Source organism: Vigna radiata, chromosome 7 (assembly GCF_000741045.1).
Source record: "Vigna radiata var. radiata cultivar VC1973A chromosome 7, Vradiata_ver6, whole genome shotgun sequence".
Lineage (NCBI taxonomy): Eukaryota > Viridiplantae > Streptophyta > Magnoliopsida > Fabales > Fabaceae > Vigna > Vigna radiata.
In genome coordinates this window covers 34,724,510-34,745,780 of record NC_028357.1, presented here as the reverse complement: position 1 = coordinate 34,745,780, position 21,271 = coordinate 34,724,510, and the positions used below count along the sequence as shown (strand labels likewise).

Genomic DNA, 21,271 nt, shown 5'->3' with positions numbered 1-21,271 from the left:
CGGGAGTGAGGGAAAGAATCAATAATACCATCACCACATTCATAAAGATTCAGTATGAGATTTAATCACAACATACTCCAAGATACCTCAGTAAGAATGATGACTTCCTGCCCTTGGCAAATAATATTAAATGTAACTCATTCGAAAACAGAAAACAATTGGGTAAGAGGTTAGATATGTTGGGAACTTCCTTACCACTTGATTGCATGTTTCTAGTATAAATTGCATCAAAATTCCTAAACCTATCAGTCATACATTTCACATAATGAAGGTAGACAGTACATTTTATTCTTGATAGGAACTTCTACATTAATCTGTAATTGAAAAACAAGCAAATCCATAAAACTGGGGAAGAAAACATGTGGAAATCAAATAATCCACATAGACTAAAGAAGAAATCTAACAAAGAAATTAATTCCACCTGTTTTTCCATCTCCTTAGTCACCGAATATAGATCAAATTTGATATCTGTCTTTTGCATGTACAGTGCAAACGCTTGCAAGTTATGGATATCTGTCATCATCAGATCCTGAATTCCTGGATGTTGAACCTATTATACAAAAAAGAAATCAGAATCAGAGATTTACTGGTTAATCAAATCCATTGGACTTATTTGATTCATTTACCTTGACGACAACATCACTTGTATCACCTTTCAGTCTTGCTCTATGAACCTAGTATATGACCATAATACATCTGTCAGTTGCATGGTACTAAATCCTAATATATAATTCAAGACTGTTGCAAATACACTTTTTTTTATAATTCAAGGCTGTTGCAAATACACTTTTTTTACTGACTATCACCCTTCTGAGGGCTTATATGAGATATGGACATTAATATGAATCTCAAGAAGTAAAGCAAAGCAAGTATTTTTAGATTTTACAATACTTGAAAATATACGATGCTACATACCAAAAAAGGTTTTTACTCTTCAAAATTATTCTGCCACCAACCAGACAGAACGCATTGGCAAAACGAAATAGAAATTTAAATAATAAATAGAAGAGTAAAGATAGTTTAAGAATAGCAAACATGGAAAAATTTGTTTAATTTCCTGGACATAGCACGTAACTAACCCTTGATTAACATCAATTATTCACTTAAAGTAAATAAACACCGAAACAAGGATAGTGGATGCTTACTGAACCGACTATAACTTTGAGAGTCACTAGCTGTGGTGAACTTAATGCTAGGGTAGTGGTAGTGTCTATTTTATAAGGTTTATCAGCAATGGCAAATGATGGATAAAGTGCCGCTGTCAATTATTATGCATGTGTGGATAATATACTATGCTTATGTAGCGTATACTATAGCATGTTTGGATGTTACCGCCGCCACCTGTTATAGATTGGTAATTTTTGTAAACATATTAACTAATTTGTACTTTTTATGGACAGTTTTCTATGACTTTTACTTCATAGGATGGGGTAGTTCAGGACAGTTATTTCTATAAGCGTATTTATTGATTATTAACTTGTTTGTAGTAAGAAATAAAGGATCGTTAGGGATTTTCAAATAGTTATTATGGACCTTTTACTCTTACAAACTGTTCCCAATCTCAAAGACTCTTTCTATAAAACAAAAAATGAAAAATCATTATAATTGCAAAAATAACGATAAATTTTAGTATAAGTTGGAATTTAGTAAACAAATTCAATCATCTTTTGATATTGATATTGTTGTTGTTCCACCTTACCATCATGCTAGCCATATGAAACCTGACTTTTACGAAGAGGATTAGCTAAACCTGGTATCTTGTCAACTAATCAATCATCACACAGAAGACAAGCAACCCAGTACGCAGCGAATGAATCCAATCTAGAATATTCTCTCATAACAGAAGGAACTCACATTATCTTCTTATACTGTTAGAGGGAATCTCACTAAAATCATTGCAAAGCATGTGCATACTGCATACCCCTTCCCAAAGTATCACCTGTCCCCAAAACCTCTGTACCTTACAAGTTACAATATGTTTCTCCTTTTAGCTGACACAGTAAAGAGTATAAGCTCCTCTGATAGACACTAACTAAGGTGTTGGAAACACTTGGGGAAGCCTCACAAGTGCCTATAATCCCCATGGGTAGCTGGCTGGTCACAGACTCCTCCAGGGACCCGAGTAGCAGCAGCTGATCCTCCCACAGCAACCAATAGCCAAATAAACTGTTACCCATAACTATTTTTCTAATGGATCAGTTGAGTGATGCACAAACACTTTATCTTGAAGGTAAAAGAATACTACCACAATTCAAAATGATGCCAATTATTAAGGGCAATGAAAATAAGATAGCTGGCCAGAAGTTTCAAACGGACCTGAGCAATTGAAGCAGAACCTAGGGGTTCAACATCGAACCTCTCGAACACATCATCAATACCCTGTTCCAGCTCGTTCTCCAAAACTAGTTTCATCACATCAAAAGGGGTAGGAGGAGCCCTATCACACAGCGTAACAAGTCTTTTCACCCATGCAGCCGGAGCCAAATCAGGCTTCCCTATAATTTGGGCAATCTGTATCATACTCAACATCACATCAAGTCCATAGGATGATCAACCAAAATAAGGCCATGCAAAAACCAAAATGCCAAGTATTAAAATCCCTCCATAAATGAAAATCCAATCGATTAAAAAAAGGATAAAGGAGTGAAATACCCCGAACACATAAAACTGAAAAAAGAGGAATGAGAAAGAACAAATAATAAATAGATTTCGAAATGTGGGACACCTTGAGGAAGAAACCACCGAGGTCAGAACACAAGGCAAAAATCTTATCGGCAGCAAGCTCGTGCTGTCGTTCCCACATTGCTTCCTGCTTCTGGACATCTTTGACGAAATTGACTCTCACTTGAAACACCTAAACAATGAATTAATATTGCAATTGGAGCGAAAACAGAAGAAAACACAAAGCATATTAATGAATATAAGAGAGAGAGAGAGAGAGAGAGAGAGAGAGAGAGAGAGAAAGAGAGACCTTGTATCCGGTGTAAATGTCAATGGCTCGAACCCAGAATTGGAAAGAACGTTGCCAAGGTCGCAAGTGAAAGGAGAGCTTATCTTTTATAGCGTTGATATCAACAGCAATAGGAACAGGAACGGGAGGTAACATGGTATGCGTCCACGAGTACGATGTCGCATATAAAATAAAATATATTGCTGCCTTTTGAACTCAGTGTCGAGTGTGTGGCTCATAAACCATAAAACTAGTATAAATGGATACAACAACACTCGCTTTTTTATATACCTTGCTTTCAAGCTTCGTTTTTGTGACACTCAAAAACAACGGCTAAAGCTGTCGGAAACATGACTCCTCTCCATAATTACTCCTTCTCATTTCATTTCATTTCATTTCTCACCTCTTTACTAATTTGCTTAATAAATATGTCACACTTTTAAGTTTTTTTTTTCTATAAATTAACTATAATAATTCGGATGGATTGATGTAGTAAATATGTACACTCTACACACTCAGTGGAAAATTCAATGAACTGAAACAAACATAAAGAATTCAAAATTTCTTTAAATTATTTTAATAACGGTTTTAGATATTTTTGAATTATTTCTTATGTTTGTAAACCTCTTCTGATGGATTAGTTTGTGCTGTAAAGAACAAAAACTCAGAAGGGATGTCGGGTTTTGTTAATTAAAACTGTTTGCCGAATTTAAACTTCATTTGATATTTCTGTGATATAAAATAAATTAATCCTTGAACAGGTTTAAAGACAAATTAGGCAAGAGATAAAAACACCAAGATTTTAATATAATTTCATTTGTATGATGAGACTATACTTAGTTCTAAATTAACCAAATATGTTTTGATATAATTACATGAACTAATATTATTATTTTAGCATGTTACTCGTAAGTCTATCAGAGTAGTTTTTTACTTGTTTTCTAGATAAAGTGGAAATATATTTTGAATAAGTCTCTTTAAAGTTAACTAAAACACACAATTATAGATTTTGGATAAGATTCGCTAACTAGCTTTCAATATCTTAAAGAGAAATACACACAATTTAGCACCCATTTTGATATTCATTCAACTATATTTGGAAGATAGAGTTTTACAGGTAAGCTTAGAGCACACTCTGTTTATAGAATAATTGACAAGAATTTTCACAACACTCGTAATCTTCTCAAGGAGGTCTTACGTGTCTATAGACTTGTTAAAAAACTATTCTTTGCAATCTTACAAGTTTCTCTTGCAATGGCTTTTCCAGATTGTCTGTCTTTTTACAATTTCTTCGTATTTGAGTAGAGTTTTCAGAAAATGTAACCAATGTAATTATAGTATCACCAAATGTATAATCAGATAAAACTCTTAAATTATCATCTATTTTTTATACTTAACTACTTGTTTTAGAAGATAACTATGTTTTTATATTGGATAAGAGTACATATTTCATTTATAAGTTCATGACGTACCTTTTGATGAGTAATCAATCATTTTTCATTTGATTAGGCATAGACTGTCGATTCTGGGATCATTTTAAATTGTTTTCTTTCATGAACTGATGAAAGCACTATAAAACAAACAGAATATTCACATTATTTAATGCATCTACTGCTTTGAGTTTTAAACACGTGCAAACTTAATATTAAATTTCCATAAAAAGAAACCTAATTTTGTATCTTCAGTCAGATACTTAAAATGATACATTATCAGCTAACAATGTCACATCTTATTGGTACTCTCCATTCTAAAATGCTAATATCATTTCATTCTCAAGAAAATAATTAGCAATTTTTTTATAATATATAAAACACCTTCAAGTTAATTCTTTACATTTAGTTCCAACAAATTTGTTATCAACCTTTAAAAATTATCAAGTTAATAGTTTCACCAAAGGAACTTTCGTCCGAAATAACTTTTACCTTTCCAAGAGCTATCGTATAAGTAAACAAGATATATTGAATTACATAGTTCAGAATACATAACCAACTTTGATCCTAGGAATTAAGGCACCGGCATGGTAGCCTTAACCTAATTCTATCTGTAGGGAAACATTAAGAAGAAGAAAAACAACATAAGGGAACTCGATGATAATTAGAGCAGCTTACCTAGTGCTGTCTATCTCGCGGCACACATGAATTGGTAATATAGCGTACCATGTCCTGTTTCAACCTAGCAATAGGGAATAATAATGGGGTAACGGAATGAAAGGATGGTGTGCTTTACAAGCAAGCAAAATGATCAAGCGTTTAGGGTGCATGCATGCCGAAACGGCCAGTCATACAATTGAATATATTCATCACCAAAATAATTGAAAACTGATTGACAATTTTAAATTCGGTAAATTCGATTGTTCATTACTAAACCAAAATCAAATGAGAACTACAGAAATATCATGCCTCACACCCTCATAGTGAAATGAATTTAACAGGATGTCCTTCAGATTTAAAAATGTCATTATCTCTGCCTTTCCAATAAACTTTGGATCTGAAATGCAAGAGATAGCCTAAAGATCTATAACACGTGACAACTTCTGAATCCGATTCAATAGGAAGTCCCCTTGCTTAATGGTTGCTTGATAAAGGGCATTCTTGGCATCAGGACGATTAGTTTCAAGAACACCAGCAACCTTATCAATCTTACAATGAAGTTTCCCTGATGCAATAAAACGGGATAGCTCCCTGGAAGCAGATACTGTAATTAGTAACTTTCCTTGGCATCTAAGAACTAAACAAGTACTGAACCAAAATTGGGTTTGTAAAATGCATTTACTTACAGATCAATGAAATCCACTGTCACTCCAAAAGCTTTGGCCATGGCTTCAATTGTTACACTTTTGTAAGATTCCAAAAATTGGGAGTACACAACAGTTCTGACCTCCCTCATGTAATATCGGAAGTGGGGATGCAGATAGCGGTCCAACTTAATCTGCTCGGTTAGGCCAGCTGAAATAAATTTAAAAATGAAACAATACTATTAATAATGGGTCCAAACAGATAGGAAGTAATTATCCATCGGCATATTGAAGTTCTTATTCAACATGGATGATATCCACAAATTCTTAAATTATATCGCAAAATAATTCATGCATAGTTAGAGTGTCTCCACTGAGGCATCAAAACTTTCAAAATTACTGAGATTTGACCGATGTCTGCTCACCAAATGCTGAGAAGAAAGACTTGTATCGGCAATCATACAAGGAGTTCAAAAACTCTGAAAGATATGGGATTTTGCCAATCACTGTCAAGATCTCTGGAGCATCTACCACCTGATGCAAATGAACTTGTTAATAATTTATGATACACAGTAAAAAGAAAAGGACAATTAGTGTAAACAAGAAAGAATCACCATACCTTTTGCTTTAAGGAAACTCTATCCAACGATATAATGCTGGTCAAAACCGTATAAAATATGAAGGTATCATAAGGAAAGAGTTCATATGTTGTAAAGGTTGAAATAGAATCTAAAAACAATTTGGCAGCCTTCTTGAAATTTCGAGTGGACATGCAATACAGGCCTTCGTACACTTTCAGTCTATTCTTCCTTTCCCAATCACCACCTTCTTCAAACAAACTGCCACCACATGTTGCAAAGAGTTAGAAAAACAACTCTTAACTGGAAAATATGGCAGAGAGCATAACTGCAGAAGTTTGAATTTCAAAACATTACTTTTTGGCTTTGTCAATGCTTTTGGAAATGAGATCAAAATCCATATCAAAGAAACCAAGCTGCAAAGTATAAAACACCAGGTCCATCTTCTGGCCAACTGCTACTGTCTTGGTTTCTGTTATCTTGAGATGCTCCAGGGCTTTCTCCTGGTACATAAAAAAAGAGTGTTACCAAAATTCAATTCAAGTAGCACAAGTGAAATAAGCAGGTCATAATAGTTATATACCTTATCCCCAATTCGGATGAAAAACAGGGATTTTGCCAAGTGAGCCTCCCGAACTTCACTCTCACCTAAGTTTTCCTCGGCATCAGCAATCCTAAAAAGAGGCACCCAAAATGTATTATAATGACTGCAAGAATCATAGAGCAGACCCCAGAAATCATAGTTTGCATACCAAGGAATCACACAAATGGAAAATGCAGGAGTGAATACACCTATCCCAGTCTATTCATTTTGTATTCTTCTGGTATTATAGTTTTTGGGGATATAACGTAATTTCCTTCTTTTCACATGCAACCTAGAAAAGCAAGAACAATCTATCCCAGAAAGCATGTGGAATGTGGACCATTCATTACTGCTGCAGAGGTAGGACAAATTTCATGCATTGAGACAACTCTAAGAGAATCAATGCTGTAGATGTGACCTCTTATAGCCAAGTGGCAAGGATCGTAATGTGACAGCTCCAATTCAGTCAGCCTTCAAATTTATATTTTACAGGGTACAATGGTAATTCATCTTTTTCTTAGTGAAAATAACACTGAAGAAAAACACTTCAGAATAAAATTTGAAACCTACATAATACATTATTTACACATCTTTATGTCTGTGTAGTGAATTTACATCTATTAAAACAATTCCCTTGCTTAAATTACAGTCACTACTATGCCATCCAACATGTAACATTTATATTTTGGGCTTGGCAGCCATTTATAGCCACACAAGCCTTCGGTAACTTGGTCTGTAACAAACTTTTAAATATATAAGAATAAGAAAAACCATTACTTTCATGCATACAACAACAATGACAATCAAGTCTTTTCCATTAGGAACGGTCAACTACATGAGTCTTATGATGCCATAGATTTCTCTCCTATACTATGTGCAAAGCCGGACCAGCTACCTCTGAGTTCCTCTTAAGGTTTGACCTACAGTTTTCTTTAGCATATCTCTACCACCTACTGTTGGACTATCTTCCATCCAGTCAGCTCCCCTTAATGTTGTTCCAGTAGATTTTCTCCAAACAAGCCCAAACCATCTAAAGCTGAGGCTTTACCATCTTTTTTATATAATGGGAATTCTATCCAATGGTTGTGTTCCTAATACTATCTCTTCTATCACGAGTCACATCCAAGCATCCCTCCATTTCATCTACCCTGCTAGATCTGGTGATCAACATCACCCTCTATCTCCTCATAATTTGGTGTGCACCGAAGATACTTAAAATGAGTAGTTTGTGGTATTGTATGTTATCAAATAATTACCGATAAGATACAGCTATTCTGAATCTTGCTAAACTTGCATTCCACATACTTTATCTATTACCACTTCGGTGAGCCATGTGTTTCCAAGGATTGTCGTCTTCAATCTCTATCTTGCAACTAATTTCTTGTCCTAACTCTCAAAATAAAATTATGATAAAATATTCTCTCCACTCAAGTCTCAAACCACAACAAATGCGTCATGTAACTTAACTTATCCTATTGAATTCAACACAAAAATTGTTTCCACATAAAACGTTATTGAGTAACTCCATAAACTTTGCTAGAGGAAAAAACTTTAAGTCGCGATAATCTTAAGAGAAACACGGATTCACAACTTCAAAAACACTTCAGTGTCAGGCATCCCGCACCTCATTTCTTTCAATTCTATTACCAAGGTGCAGAGCAAAACCGAAGCGACGATAACAACGACGATGACAGCAAGCATCAATCAGCATGAAATACGAAAGTCCAACAACTAGCAAGATGCACAAGAAATAACAGAAACCAAAATACAAATAAGACGGTAGGGTAATTGGAAAATAAAATTAACATATTAGGGTCATACACCCTACGGTGGTAGCGGTCCTCATCACTCCCCCTTCAGATTCACGAACATTCCCAATTTAACCTAGTAAATTTCAAATCCCAAATTCCAAATCGGGGGTCGGCGCAAGCATCGTAGGTAAAGCGAAAGCGAGGGATGAAGAGAGAGGAACTCACTTTTCGTCGATCTTGTTAAGCTCGTCCTCAGTTTTAGCTCGCATGGAATCCAAAAGGGCACGATCCATGTCCAACACGGAATCGGCGACTAGGGTTTCGTACAAAGGGACCATATCTGAACAGAAAAAAGAGTGATAACATGTATGAGATGAAGAAGATAGAAAAAGCGGATTAGAGAGAGAGAGAGAGAGTGTGTTACCGTTTTCCTTAACGTGAGTAAAAACATCCTCTTTGTAGCGAACCTTGTCAATGTCCTGCACATCCGGTTGCCGGAGAAGGAAGAGCTTGTCGGCGAGGACCAACTGTGGCTGCTGAGAACCCTCTTCACCTTCCATCACTGCCGCTATCGCTTTTGCGTTTGCGTTTGCGTTTCCTTCCTTCACCTCACTTTTCTAAATGCAGTCTTCTTCTTTTCCTTTATTTCTGTTTGATATATAGCTCGCAACAAAACGATGCGTAGCCCAAGTTACAAGTTTCTTTCCTAAATTCACTTAATTATTAAATTCAAAATAATAATATTAATCATTAATTATAAACTACGGAATTACATTCCCTTCTTTTCAAAATAGTAACTATTAAAATCAAGGTACACAATTTTATACAAATATATTCTCAATTTTCAGTACATTTATGTCCTTTTCGATATGAATTACCTCTAATTGTTCATATTATTATTATTATTATTATTATGAAACAAAAAAGAAATATAAAAATATTGTTTAGAATGGAGGAATTAATAGACTAACTATACTAGTTTTATTTTGATTTGTTATTCAGTAGCAAATACTTTTGCTATTTGAATTATTATAGTTCAATAAATTACATTCTTCTTTGTTTATTGGAGTATTCTTAATTATATAGTTTTTTTTAAAATTAATTGTGGTTTTTTAACGATAACAGTGTGCTTAAATCTTTCTAGGAAGTCATTTTAGTCCAAGCTAAACAAATTCAACTAGAATTTTTCAATTTTCTATTTGAAAAAATTGCGAGAATTGAATTATTTCAATCGTTAATTAAATGTGTAATTAATTATAATTAAATTCATATTTTTTTAAAATAATTTTGGAAGTAAGTAATTATTCTGTTTTGATGAAAAATATGAACGTTTACATAAGAAACAATGTGTATGAAATTGAAAAAAAAAATGTTAAAAATAATCATATGCTATAAACTTCCAAATGTTTTAACCTACTGTTTCAAATATAAGTCACTGGAGCATAAGAAAAATATATAACTTATTGTTTTATTCTGTCAATAATTTTTCTATGGTTGAAACTTCTTTTAAATAGTTTAAAGCTCGCACTATTTGTTTCTTATGATATCCCGATGTCCTGTGTATATTTCACGCAATACAAAATCAACCTCTTTAAATCTCGATTTATAATTAACAGGTTTTTTATTATTTTAATATATTTGCTATGACTAAACAAAGAATTCTTATCAAATGGTTATGGATTTTGAATGTTAACACATGTGAAAGTTTATACGATATTTAATATAAATTTATCTAATCAATTAAAATATTCTTATTATTAACATTTAGACTAGAGATGACAACAGGTGAGATCGGACATGAATAGTGTCTACCTGCAATTCGAAATATCCATCTAGAAAATATATACGGGTATCTTAAAACTCGCAAGTATTTACGGATACACACAAAAAATAAAAAAGAAAATATATTTTATATATTTTAATGCCATGAACAATTTCCTGACTACTTATGTTCCTAGTCTAGTTTTTGAGTGGGATAATTTTTTCTTAATAGTTTCCTTTTCACATAATAAGATTAAAGTTGTGGGTTGTGGTTTTCAGTTTTAATGCTAGTCGTGTATATGGACCCGACGGTTTTAATGACAATTTCTATCATTTTTTTTATGTTTATAATGTTGTGGCGCAAGTTTTCAAACAAGATTGGATTATTTCGTATATGAATCTTAATACCACTTTTCTTATTCTTAAAAAGTCTCGTGTTCGATGATAGGATGAAGAATGAATTCATCATCTTTCATGTGTTATTTAAACTCATCTTTGATTTTGATGGATAATTCTTGAGTGGCTAAAGATAATATCTTGTTTTTTTTCTTTTAAATTAGGTATAAGAGCGAAACTAAATATATACTCTTCTTATTATGTCTTTATCCTCGTATTTGTTTTAATACGTGTATTCATTTTTATACTCGTTTTCATTTTAAATATTAAAACATTTTTAATTTATAAGATAATCTAAAAAACTCCTATAAACTTTTCTTTGGTCTTTAGTTTGAGGATAATGATATTTAGACAACATTTTTTTGACAATATTTGAACATTGATCACGTGTCAATCTATGATTGGTCAAAAATTACTCCACAATCAATAATAATAATCATAAACATTATTGTGGAGTAATTTTTGACCAATCATAGATTGACACGTGATTAATGTTCAAATGTTGTCAAAAAAATATTGTCTAAATATCATTATCCTTAATTTGGTAACCTACTTTTTAAGACAAACATTTTATATTTTTACTCCTTTCTGTGATTGTTTAAGATTTATCTAACTTATTTGATATTATTAATATATGTATTTATACTTTATTTGTTGATCTTTGACAATTAGATAAAAGAATATGTATCCTTTTGACATTTATTACTTAATAATGATGTTTTCTTTATTGTAATTTTTATTTTTTTGTAAAAGATTTTTAATTAATATCCATTCACTAAAAACAATAGAAATGAAATAAAAATTTTATACTTTATGAGAAAGGGATGAGACAAAAATTTTATACCCATTAATATGAAAATGAGATAGATACACTTTTACTTCAAAAATAAAGATGAAATAGTCAAACATCATGCCGTCCCATTGTTATCTTTAATTCATAATACTAAGTACTATAAATATGGTTTTCAACTTTTTATTTAAAACTATTACTAAAATATTGGCTAATAGATTAGGTTTCGTTAGTAAAATGATCAGTGCTCAGTATAATGGTTCTATGAAAGGTAGAAAATTATGTATTGTATTTGCATTGCTTATAAGGCCATGAACATGCTCCCTAATGAAGCTAATGGTGGTAACATGATAGTCAAAATTTATATTAAAAAGTTTTTAACACCATAAACTGAGATTTTCTTATCAAGACAATGGCTTAATGTTAATAAAAGTCATTTCTTCATTGACTTTGGCTTTAAACCCTTTAATTAGCGGATTCAGAGTATTTCGGGATTCCAAAAAGGTGTTCCCAAGTTTAAGTTTCTTAGAACAATTATGGATAGAATTAATTACAAACTATGTCTTGGCAAGGCAAGGTGTTAAGCACAATAAGTAGGGTATAATTTGTCGACTTTGTTGTTGTTGGTAGTATTGCTTATAATTTTCAACTTTATATATGTCTTTTTTTCTCTTCTTAAAAGAGGTGGAAAGATACTTTCGTGAAACACTAGAGTGAGTCTAATTGTCTCTTTGTTCTCTTTCTCTCTAAAAACAAACCTTCGTTCTTAGAAACCTTGCCTCCTGTTTATACAGGAAAGCTTCACTCCTTACTTCAGGTAATGTGCAAAATAAGAAAGATGTGAAATAAACTCAATGTTTTACAATTTTAGGTCAAGGTGTAATGTGACAACAGTTTCACTTCTGTAATTTATGGACAAGAGATGCAACTAAACTTTATAAGAGTTACTAAAGAATCACATATGTTCATATAATAATGTAACACATTCTGGAAATAACATGGGTCAGCCCGCACGAATGTAAAAAATAAAAATAAAAATTCTTATGCTTGCAAATTTAACTATAAATACAGAAACCGAAATACGACTTTTAGAGAACTAATGATGGAGATATCAACCTGCATGTTTTATAGCCAGAAGTAAGTATTTGTTGCTTCTATATATTTTCCCCTGTTGCTAATGTGCAAACAAATACAAGCTATATCACACATGTACATGCTTCAAACGCTCCCAACAGTCAAGTGGCTATTCAAATATTTGTGATTTCTAGTAACTACGTTATCACCATGTTTGGGAGTTAGCTCACTTTGTTAGCCTCCATGCACAGTTAAATCTCCCTTCTATTAAGTATAAATTTACCTCACTTATCATCAAATAATATGAAATTGCATTTGGCTCTTTGCCTCTCCTTATTCTTTCCATCTGCTTTCCCTCCCTTCTTCCTCCCCAACCAGAAATTTTGATCCCTACAACTTCAAATTCGTTTCTAAGAAATTTAATAACAGTCACAATATTCATAAAAAAAAAAATGCAAAAAGCTCTATCATAATCGCTAAAAACCATACCCGCCTCCACTACAGGTCCTTTTTCAAAGATTAAGCCTATTTTTAGATTAAGGTTTGCAAACTTAAGATGAAATTCATTTTACAGACGGAGCTTGCAAAACTAACTTTGGCTGTGTTTAGTGCTCAGTTGTAAAACTTCTATCCAAACATGCACTCCACCTTTACTTCAACTTCAAATTTCAAGGTCATGTTATTACAATATTTAGTTCAAAATCAATCTCAACTGAAAATCAAAGAAGATGGTTTTTTCAATTTTACATTTTATACATACTTTTGTCTTGATCATCATTCACTAACACGTTCAGTATCTAAACAAGTTAGGTACTAGTAAAGTTTGAAAAAATGGTCCATACCAACTAAGAACAGGTGTAATCAGTTTTCATACATACAAGACTTATCATTTAAAGTCACCTTCCCTGTACAAGGCCTGTAGAACACAAGGAATCAAATACCTAAGATTGAGGGATTGACATTGTAGTTAATAGAGAGTGTCATATTTTCTCTTCTCCGTTTGTTCCTGTACATGAACATCAAGTGTATGGAATATCTACCTCAGGCAGTTCCCAATTATCAATACCAGTATCGTCATCGCCATCGGCATCCTTTTTCTTTTCAGAATCGTGTTTATTTTCTGCCAAAGCTCTCGACCGCGGCTTCCTGACACAGCACGACATCCATCAGAGCAGATAACCGTAAATAATTTGATTTCTTAGGAAAAGAAAAGTGAGGGGTTAGAGGTAAAAAGGTGAACCTCTTTCGGTTCCTTCTAGAAGCTTGGCGAGCTTTCCTTTTGATCTTGTCGTGTTTGTTCTCGAAGAACCTTCTACGTCTACACTCCTGAAGCACCCCAGCCTTGAGAACCTCCTTCTTGAAGCGATAAACGATTCTATCTTCGGGCTCGTCATCGCCCACTACGATCTGCACGTTGTACGCTGATTTGAAGTAAAGCGTGTTGGTATAAGAGAGTGCAGGGTATAATAGGCCCTTGATTGAAACGCCGCAATCGCTCCCAATTGCAAGCGGAGATGCCGTTGCTGTTGTAGCCATTGGTGAAGCGCATGAGAAGGTTTTGGGAAGGCGAAGGTGACAGGGTAGCGCAAAAGTGTGGAACATTGTAGGGACAGCCATTGCAGAATAGAGGTATGGGTTGAGCTTGCCGAGTGTAAGTATGTGCACTGGGCTCGGATTTTGGGTCCCACAGGTGTCCATGGCCTTCCTGTGTTGGGCTTTTCGTGAAAAGTTTGTGATGGCCACGGGTATTTGTGAAAACATACAAAAAAAAATTCTTGCAGAAATCGAAATTTATGACAAGAGAATTTAAAGATAATTTTTTTATTTGAGTGAATTGAAGATATTACTTTTATATTTATTGTTTACTTTCGAATTTATTTAAATAAAAAATAATTATTTTTAAATTATTTCAAATTCATTCAATTACTTTCCTCCAAATTTATTGAAGTGAAAAAGATGTTAAGGATGCTTTGTGTGAACTATATTAACAGATATTTGTATTTAAAAATTTATAAAATCTAAATGTACCACGTCATGTTATATTAACTTTTTAAAAAGAGTTAAATATGTTTTTAGTCCCAATGCTTTGAGATTATTTTGGTTTTAGTCCCTCTTTCAAACTAAGGTACAATTTAGTCTTTCAACTTTAGAAAACTCTGATTTTAGTCCTTTTTACCAAATTTTTTTAACTTTATTTATTGTTTCAAGTTTTATAGCATTTGGATTGTATACACTGTTTGACATATTTTTGCTTCAATGTTAACTTAGAAACGCGTTTGAAACCGCAAATAAAGTTTAAAAAATTTGGTAAATAGAGCTAAAACCAGAGTTTTCTAGAGTTGAAGGACTAAATTGTATCTTATTTTAAAAGAGTGACTAAAACCAAAATCATCCCAAAGTATAGGGACTAAAAACATATTTAACCCTTTTAAAAATTAAAATTAAGATCTAAATTTATTTTGTTAATTAAAAAGTGGAGATTGATGTGTTAAAGGAAAACAGCAATTTCAGAATCTTGTTTTAATCCAAAGAGAAAGTTCCAAAGAAGCTATGATATAGGGACAAAAATGAGGGTGGTAGTTCAACTGCTGCATTTATTCTTCTGCTGAAAAGAAGGACTCCTTGTTTACTGGTGAAGGCTTGTATACAGAATTTAAAAAGACATTATATTTTGCAATTGTTTATTATTTTAAAATATTTTTATTAATTGAAAAGTTGTAGGTAGAGAAAAAAAAATTGAATTTTGATAGGAAATGGGAACGTTGAATAGAATTAATGAATGATAGAAAACGCCACTGACGTCTTCAAAGGCCTTTTTTTCTCTGTCTGTTTGTTGGTCAACTGGCTCAACTCCCAACAATTTTCCATCCCATTTTTCTTTGTTCTATGACTCCATTTATTCTCCACCCTAAGGATCATACTTCATACCTTCACCAATGCAGTATTACCAACCACCCTCTTTCATGGATTCCCTCAAGGCACTTGAGGCTGATATCCACCATGCCAATGTGCTGTAAGTTCTCTCTTTCTTTATTCCTATTCTGTTGATTTGCTTGAGCATAAAGAGGATATCGGTTCAATTGTTCGCAGGGCAGCTTCCATTCCAAAGGGGAATGGCCAGGATTACCTTCAAATGAAGTTAGTATACAGTAAACTGGCACCGATTTTTCTGTTTTTCTTTCAATGGATGGATTATTCATGCTCCTGTCTACCTTCCAGTCATTTTAATCTTTTCCGTGTGCTTGTGTATAAGGTTTGTGTCTCTCTCCCTTTGTTTTTTTTTTTCTACGCTGAATTCATGGCTTCTTTCTTCGATTTTCTCATTTATATTTCTGTTTTTAGGTGCACACTAATGGAAAATCAGATATGTATTCAAGTGGAAGGAAAGCAACCGTAAGGGAGTTCTACAGTAAGTACTGAGTATATTACAGCATGTAATCAAAATTTGAATGAAGTTAAACTATATATTTCTGATTAACACTCAAAATATTCTCCACTTTTGTGCTTAAGTTTCATTCATTAATTAATCTACAAATGCAGGTGTTATATTACCTTCACTCCAACGACTTCATGGTGATTTGGTAGAAGCTAAAATTGGTGAAGAAAATGATGACAACACTGAGATGATAAGCAGTAAGGAGGAGTTGGAGAGAGAGCATGAGTGTGGCATTTGCTTGGAATCTACCACCAAAATGGTTTTGCCTAATTGCTGCCATGCTATGTGTATAAATTGTTACAATGACTGGTAATCATAACCTCATCTCCCCTTCAAAATTAACCTATTCTTAATGGTTAATGTATATGTTTTGACTTTATGATGCAGGAACACAAGGTCAGAATCTTGTCCATTTTGCAGGGGAAGCTTAAAGAGAGTTAATTCGGGAGATTTGTGGGTTCTAACATGTAGTAGAGATGTGATTGATATGCAAACCATAAACAGAGAAGATGTGTTGCGTCTTTATCTCTTTGTGAATAATCTTCCCCAATATACTCCTGATGCTGTTTTCCTTATGTACTACGACTACTTATTTTAGTTCAAGACAAAAATGCTAAACATCTTTTTATACAATTTGGTCATTTTTACTTCCAAACAATCTATTTGATTATGTTGTCCATCACTCAGTTTTTGCACTACTGCATCAACTGATCTTATTGTGTTTATCATCTTATTTTTGAGTTAAAAGTTCAGTTTTTATATATTTTCTTAATATAATCAATTGTAATTTAAAAGTTGAGATTCAAAAAATCACATGATGATTGGTGAAAACCAAGCCATGGTCATACAAATGGATGAAAGATTATATTGTTCATTGAAGTGTTTTTGTATTTATTTGTAATAAAACTTAGTGGCAAAAAAGAAATATTCACTTGCTAGCTAATACTGATTTTGGGATGCTAAAAGGATAATTGTGAGGTTGATTATATTGGGTATCCCTTCTTTAAAATACAAATTAATATATTAATTATAAAATAAATTTATATCTCATTTCACTTTCGACATATAAATGAGGATATTTGTATTCGTTTTATTTATTAATTAAATAACTTTTGTATAAAAGGAAATGTGTTTTTGAAATTTAAATGAACTTAATATATCCTATGAGTTAAATAATTGAAAGGGAGAATAAAATATTGTATAACAAGATAAGAGTTTTTTAAATAAAAGAAAGTATACAACAGAAAAAAACAGTAAAAGTAAATTATTTTACATTATATAAACTAAAGATATTTTTAGAAATTTGAGCATAAAAATGGAAATAAGATAAATATATACATAATTATTTCTGTCCATAATCTTAATTTTACCATCATAATTGCCTTCCCACTTTACTAAACTTCTCTGACTTTGCATTAGAAGAAAATAAAATAGAAATATCATTTATGCAGAAAAAAAATATCATATATAAATTATACATATATAACAAGAAAATGAAGTACCCTTCATACTTTTCTGGTATGATAGTGAAGTGGAGAGGAAAGAAAAATCTTAGTAACTACTAAATAATAAAGTGAGATGTGTACTTTATATGATGATGACGAAATCCACTACCATTTTTGGACCGATTCTTGTGTGAAGTGGAGAGTAATACTTATAATTAATGTTTTAAACAATTTCCCAACTCTTCTAATTCGTAATTATGTGTTTAATGTTACCAAACATCATTAAATACACTGAATATGAAGTTCTGTTAAATTTTTTGAAAAAATTATTACTTATAGTATTTTTATTAATTATCATTGTTATTTTTGCTCATCTTATTCTTCCTATTATTCATATTATTATTGTTATAATAATAATAATAATAATTAAGTGTGGTTAAAAAAAATTAACTTAGCTATTTTTTATAGTTTTTTTTAAATGAAATTGGCCTTTTTTATCTTAGCTTTAATAATAATCATTAGTATAATTTTGTGTGAATTAAAAACATTTTATGATAATTAAACGTTTTCCCATAAATAGTGGACAAAAAAGAATTAGAGATTGTAAAACAGAATCTTGCCTGGGAAGTTTACAAATCAACCATATCTTTATTGTGAAATTTTTACCAATGAATTGAGACATTGATTTTTTTTTTTTTTTATATATAAGCAAAATCATCTCATGAGACATTATAGTGAATCAATAATTGATATGTATTTTTTTTATAATTTTCCCACTAATTGAAAAATCTAATTTTAGAGTTTTATTTTTATCGGCAAATTTAATTTTGCAATTAGATTTTCGTTTTTCAGTATATTAAAATTTTAAAGGAAACATTTTCACTTTGGTATTATTATTATTATTATGGAAAAAGTCTTTTTAACAACTCTTTTTTTATAACTTTTTGACAATAGCAGGTTGTGATTGGTCCGTTTCAAATATTTTTTTAGAATAAATTCAAATAGACCAATCAAATGGTGACACGTGTCCTGTTGTCCAAAAGTTGTTAAAATATCATTGTCCTATTATTATTATCTTATGTTTCGGTTGGTTTTAAATGTTGTGGAAGGTTTATGTTATTATTTTATTGATTTGTATATTTAAAACAGATCCATCACAAATTGTCATATAAGTGATTGTGAAAAAAAATTAATAAAAACACTTTTTTGAGAAATTTTTAGGAAGATTTGGTTTGGTTTTGTATGATTATTTTTCAATTGAAAAAAATTAATAACTTTTCTTCAATAATTTTTTAATAACATATATGTGATAACTATGTGATAACTTATATTTTTAGTTCGTTTCTAATATTTTTTATAAATAGTAACATCTATCCTATTGTTATTTAACATACTCTTTCAATTATATTTCTTTCCGAAAGGTAAGGAAGGAAGGAGAGATAACTGTCCAGAAGCAGCAGCATGTGCAGACCTCAAATAGACTTGCATGAATTTAGTGGTATGTGGTCCATTATTCTAGATTCTTCATCTTTAACTCCATTCACCATTCCTATTTATTGCTGCTCAATTCACACGCTCGTTTCTAATTTTTACTGCACTGACTTCTCCTTAATTTTTTTAAACCCATAAAACGAAACTATATATTCTCTGCAATCCTTTATTTTTAATAGCTTAAGGCATATATCTAATCCAACCAGCAGAATTTGAATCCGAGATGAAGATAATACAAATACGACATAACATATACTCCTTTGAACTTCTCATATATATGATGCAGTGGACACAAGTTCTGGCAAAACAGATAAAACCTAATATTCCCTCACTCATAGATACATAATCAGATGCATCAAAGCATTTAGGACAAGCAAATCCCAAACGTTATTCTTGGGTGAACCATTCACCCCGCCCTCTCTTTTTTTGCCAACAAAAAATTAAACGGAGGTTGGGTGAAGTTTCCTTGCAGAAACATGCTAGAAATTACTTTATACATAGCCTCAGTGAGATGAACACCATCCCAATTTATGTACTGAGAAGGGTTTGTACAGGCAGTGGCGTTAGGTGTGCCACACGTGCCAAACACACTGAAGTTGTAAGGTGGTTCTCCTGATCCACAACAAACATTGAACACTTCTTTGAATCCATACTTGGTCGGATTCTTCATGACAGTCCGGTAGGCGTTGAAGTAATCAGCATAAAGTATGACAGCTTGGGGGTACTGTTTCCTAAATTCCTCTAGTTTGTTTTGCAGCACAAGGTTGTGGTAGTTGCTTTGGTTGTTCACACTTTTCACACACCCAAGCTCATCCCTATCATCTGGAGGAGCCAGATACATGGACAATGTTAAACACCCAGTCAGAGGTAAACCCTGCACGACTAGGTATTTCGCACCCTTCTCTAGCAATGCCTGCAAATTACAACTTTACTTCATCAAGACGAAAAATCAGAAAACCAAAACCACTGTAATATATATTACCTGTAATGCTCCTGAGACACTGCTGATTGCAAGCTTCCTTATGGTATCATCTGGGACGGTAGATCCAAGAGTGTAGGCATAGTCGTTGACACCGATCTCCCCAAACCAAAATAGAGTATCGTCGAAGTCTTTGCACTTTGATTCTTCACATTCCCGGCTTTCCAGGTACCTGTTGAACCATATCATCTGAGTTTGGATGGACTGAGGAGTGATGTCAAGGGAGAGGTTGTTCTTCACAAAGAACAAGTGGTTTATGGCTGTGGAACCTGCAACGGCAAAGTTAACACCGAAAGTGTCGTTGCCTTTGCGGTGACGATAAGGGGGCAAATAAGGCAGAGAAAGATCTTCGGCCACGAAGTCAATCACAAGCCTTCCATCTGAGTACCTGTTGGTGGAATGGTTGAAGAAAGTGGTACCGTAGGGAGAGTTTGAGACATGGCCAAAGCCGCTTGGACCTTCTGCGTTCTTGGTGTTGCCGGTGTCAGTAAAAGAATCCCCAAAGGCATAAACCCTCTTAAAGGGTCTTGTCCTTCCTTCCACAGATGCTGTTGCATAAGGAAGTGACAGAATTGAGGACAGTGTGCAGATGGTAATGAGGAGGATGGTAGAAGAAGACATGGATGTCACAGAGGAAGCCATTTCAAAAGGTACCTTAATTACCACACAGAAGTAGTTCCCACTTTCCTACACTTTCATCTTATATATATAACACTCCATTACCTCAAGGTTTAATATTCAACAATTTTTTTTTTCAAATATATATATAATTTGACTCTATTTTAAGTGAAAGCAGATTAAAATAACTATTTTTTATTTATAAGAACCTATTCGAATTATCTCACACCATTGGTTTTATAAAAACATTTTCAATTATGACTTAATTTTAATGAAATATAAAATATAGGCCCAGTTAAACCATATTAATTTTTTGTTTTTTTTTTTTTTTTAATTTAGTGTAGTGCATGAAGATTCAAAATTCAAGAAAAAACAATGTCTTTTTAATAGTATTTTACTTGTAAATTGATACATTGCTTACACTTGAAGCTAAAAGTAAAATTCAGGGTTAAAGTTATAAGATTATTCAATAATTTTATTATTTTGAATAAAACTTCTTAAAAACTATGATTTTAGATTTCATCTTTTTGTTAACGAAAATACCTAAGATTCAAACTCAAAACTATTAATTAAGTTTTAAACAACTTTATATCAATTTATCAATATATTAATGATTTAGATTATGTCATTTATTGTTAAAAATTTAAGAAAAATAAAAAATGAAAATAAATAAAATTATTTAAAA

The 21,271-nt window shown here is 32.4% G+C and overlaps 5 protein-coding genes across 6 annotated transcripts in view; 1 reads left to right on the top strand and 4 right to left on the bottom strand.

Moving 5' to 3' along the window:
* The window catches only part of LOC106765480 (uncharacterized protein slr0889), an 8,546-nt gene extending 5,261 nt beyond the window's left edge, over positions 1 to 3,285 (bottom strand). For both annotated transcript variants that reach the window (XR_002668642.1, XM_014650122.2), the window contains exons 1-5: positions 2,972 to 3,285; positions 2,726 to 2,854; positions 2,317 to 2,511; positions 627 to 674; positions 422 to 550 (exon numbers count right to left, since the gene is read on the bottom strand). Coding sequence is in view for 1 of the 2 variants with exons in the window: in XM_014650122.2 (XP_014505608.1) it covers positions 422 to 550; positions 627 to 674; positions 2,317 to 2,511; positions 2,726 to 2,854; positions 2,972 to 3,106 (636 nt within the window). In the remaining variant the exon portion in view is untranslated. The remainder of the gene's footprint in view (positions 1 to 421; positions 551 to 626; positions 675 to 2,316; positions 2,512 to 2,725; positions 2,855 to 2,971) is intronic.
* Positions 3,286 to 5,223: 1,938 nt separating this feature from the next.
* On the bottom strand, positions 5,224 to 9,242 carry LOC106769512 (26S proteasome non-ATPase regulatory subunit 6 homolog). The gene is made up of 8 exons (XM_014655153.2): positions 9,021 to 9,242; positions 8,822 to 8,936; positions 6,846 to 6,936; positions 6,620 to 6,765; positions 6,304 to 6,523; positions 6,110 to 6,218; positions 5,727 to 5,895; positions 5,224 to 5,631 (listed from the first exon to the last, which is right to left on the bottom strand). The coding sequence occupies exons 1-8, from the start codon at positions 9,154 to 9,156 to the stop codon at positions 5,457 to 5,459; spliced, it is 1,161 nt and encodes a 386-aa protein (XP_014510639.1). The 5' UTR covers positions 9,157 to 9,242; the 3' UTR covers positions 5,224 to 5,456.
* A 4,088-nt stretch (positions 9,243 to 13,330) lies between these two features.
* LOC106768829 (30S ribosomal protein S21, chloroplastic) lies at positions 13,331 to 14,346 on the bottom strand. Its single transcript, XM_022783528.1, has 3 exons — positions 13,858 to 14,346; positions 13,658 to 13,763; positions 13,331 to 13,533 (listed from the first exon to the last, which is right to left on the bottom strand). The coding sequence occupies exons 1-3, from the start codon at positions 14,313 to 14,315 to the stop codon at positions 13,504 to 13,506; spliced, it is 594 nt and encodes a 197-aa protein (XP_022639249.1). The 5' UTR covers positions 14,316 to 14,346; the 3' UTR covers positions 13,331 to 13,503.
* A 1,093-nt stretch (positions 14,347 to 15,439) lies between these two features.
* LOC106768828 (RING finger protein 141) lies at positions 15,440 to 16,694 on the top strand. The gene is made up of 5 exons (XM_014654178.2): positions 15,440 to 15,630; positions 15,708 to 15,870; positions 15,960 to 16,026; positions 16,158 to 16,362; positions 16,441 to 16,694. Exons 1-5 carry the CDS (start codon positions 15,554 to 15,556, stop codon positions 16,649 to 16,651), a joined length of 723 nt encoding a protein of 240 aa, XP_014509664.1. The 5' UTR covers positions 15,440 to 15,553; the 3' UTR covers positions 16,652 to 16,694.
* A 2,519-nt stretch (positions 16,695 to 19,213) lies between these two features.
* Positions 19,214 to 20,662, bottom strand: LOC106768827 (GDSL esterase/lipase At3g48460). Its single transcript, XM_014654177.2, has 2 exons — positions 19,972 to 20,662; positions 19,214 to 19,902 (listed from the first exon to the last, which is right to left on the bottom strand). Exons 1-2 carry the CDS (start codon positions 20,608 to 20,610, stop codon positions 19,396 to 19,398), a joined length of 1,146 nt encoding a protein of 381 aa, XP_014509663.1. The 5' UTR covers positions 20,611 to 20,662; the 3' UTR covers positions 19,214 to 19,395.
* Between the last annotated feature and the right edge of the window lie 609 nt (positions 20,663 to 21,271).

What these genes read in the sequence shown, in the direction of transcription:
- LOC106769512 (XM_014655153.2), bottom strand. Translation starts at nt 9,156, where the DNA reads ATGGAAGGTGAAGAGGGTTCTCAGCAGCCACAGTTGGTCCTCGCCGAC. An exon ending in TACTCACGTTAAGGAAAACG is followed by an intron (nt 8,937 to 9,020) that starts GTAACACACTCT and finishes TTTTCTGTTCAG; the next exon opens with ATATGGTCCCTTTGTACGAA. An exon ending in ACAGTGGATTTCATTGATCT is followed by an intron (nt 5,632 to 5,726) that starts GTAAGTAAATGC and finishes ATCTGCTTCCAG; the next exon opens with GGAGCTATCCCGTTTTATTG.
- LOC106768827 (XM_014654177.2), bottom strand. Translation starts at nt 20,610, where the DNA reads ATGGCTTCCTCTGTGACATCCATGTCTTCTTCTACCATCCTCCTCATT. An exon ending in GTGTCTCAGGAGCATTACAG is followed by an intron (nt 19,903 to 19,971) that starts GTAATATATATT and finishes TGTAATTTGCAG; the next exon opens with GCATTGCTAGAGAAGGGTGC.
- LOC106768829 (XM_022783528.1), bottom strand. Translation starts at nt 14,315, where the DNA reads ATGGACACCTGTGGGACCCAAAATCCGAGCCCAGTGCACATACTTACA. An exon ending in TCTAGAAGGAACCGAAAGAG is followed by an intron (nt 13,764 to 13,857) that starts GTTCACCTTTTT and finishes GTGCTGTGTCAG; the next exon opens with GAAGCCGCGGTCGAGAGCTT. An exon ending in ATAATTGGGAACTGCCTGAG is followed by an intron (nt 13,534 to 13,657) that starts GTAGATATTCCA and finishes TGTGTTCTACAG; the next exon opens with GCCTTGTACAGGGAAGGTGA.
- LOC106768828 (XM_014654178.2), top strand. Translation starts at nt 15,554, where the DNA reads ATGCAGTATTACCAACCACCCTCTTTCATGGATTCCCTCAAGGCACTT. An exon ending in ATCCACCATGCCAATGTGCT is followed by an intron (nt 15,631 to 15,707) that starts GTAAGTTCTCTC and finishes AATTGTTCGCAG; the next exon opens with GGCAGCTTCCATTCCAAAGG. An exon ending in AACCGTAAGGGAGTTCTACA is followed by an intron (nt 16,027 to 16,157) that starts GTAAGTACTGAG and finishes CTACAAATGCAG; the next exon opens with GTGTTATATTACCTTCACTC.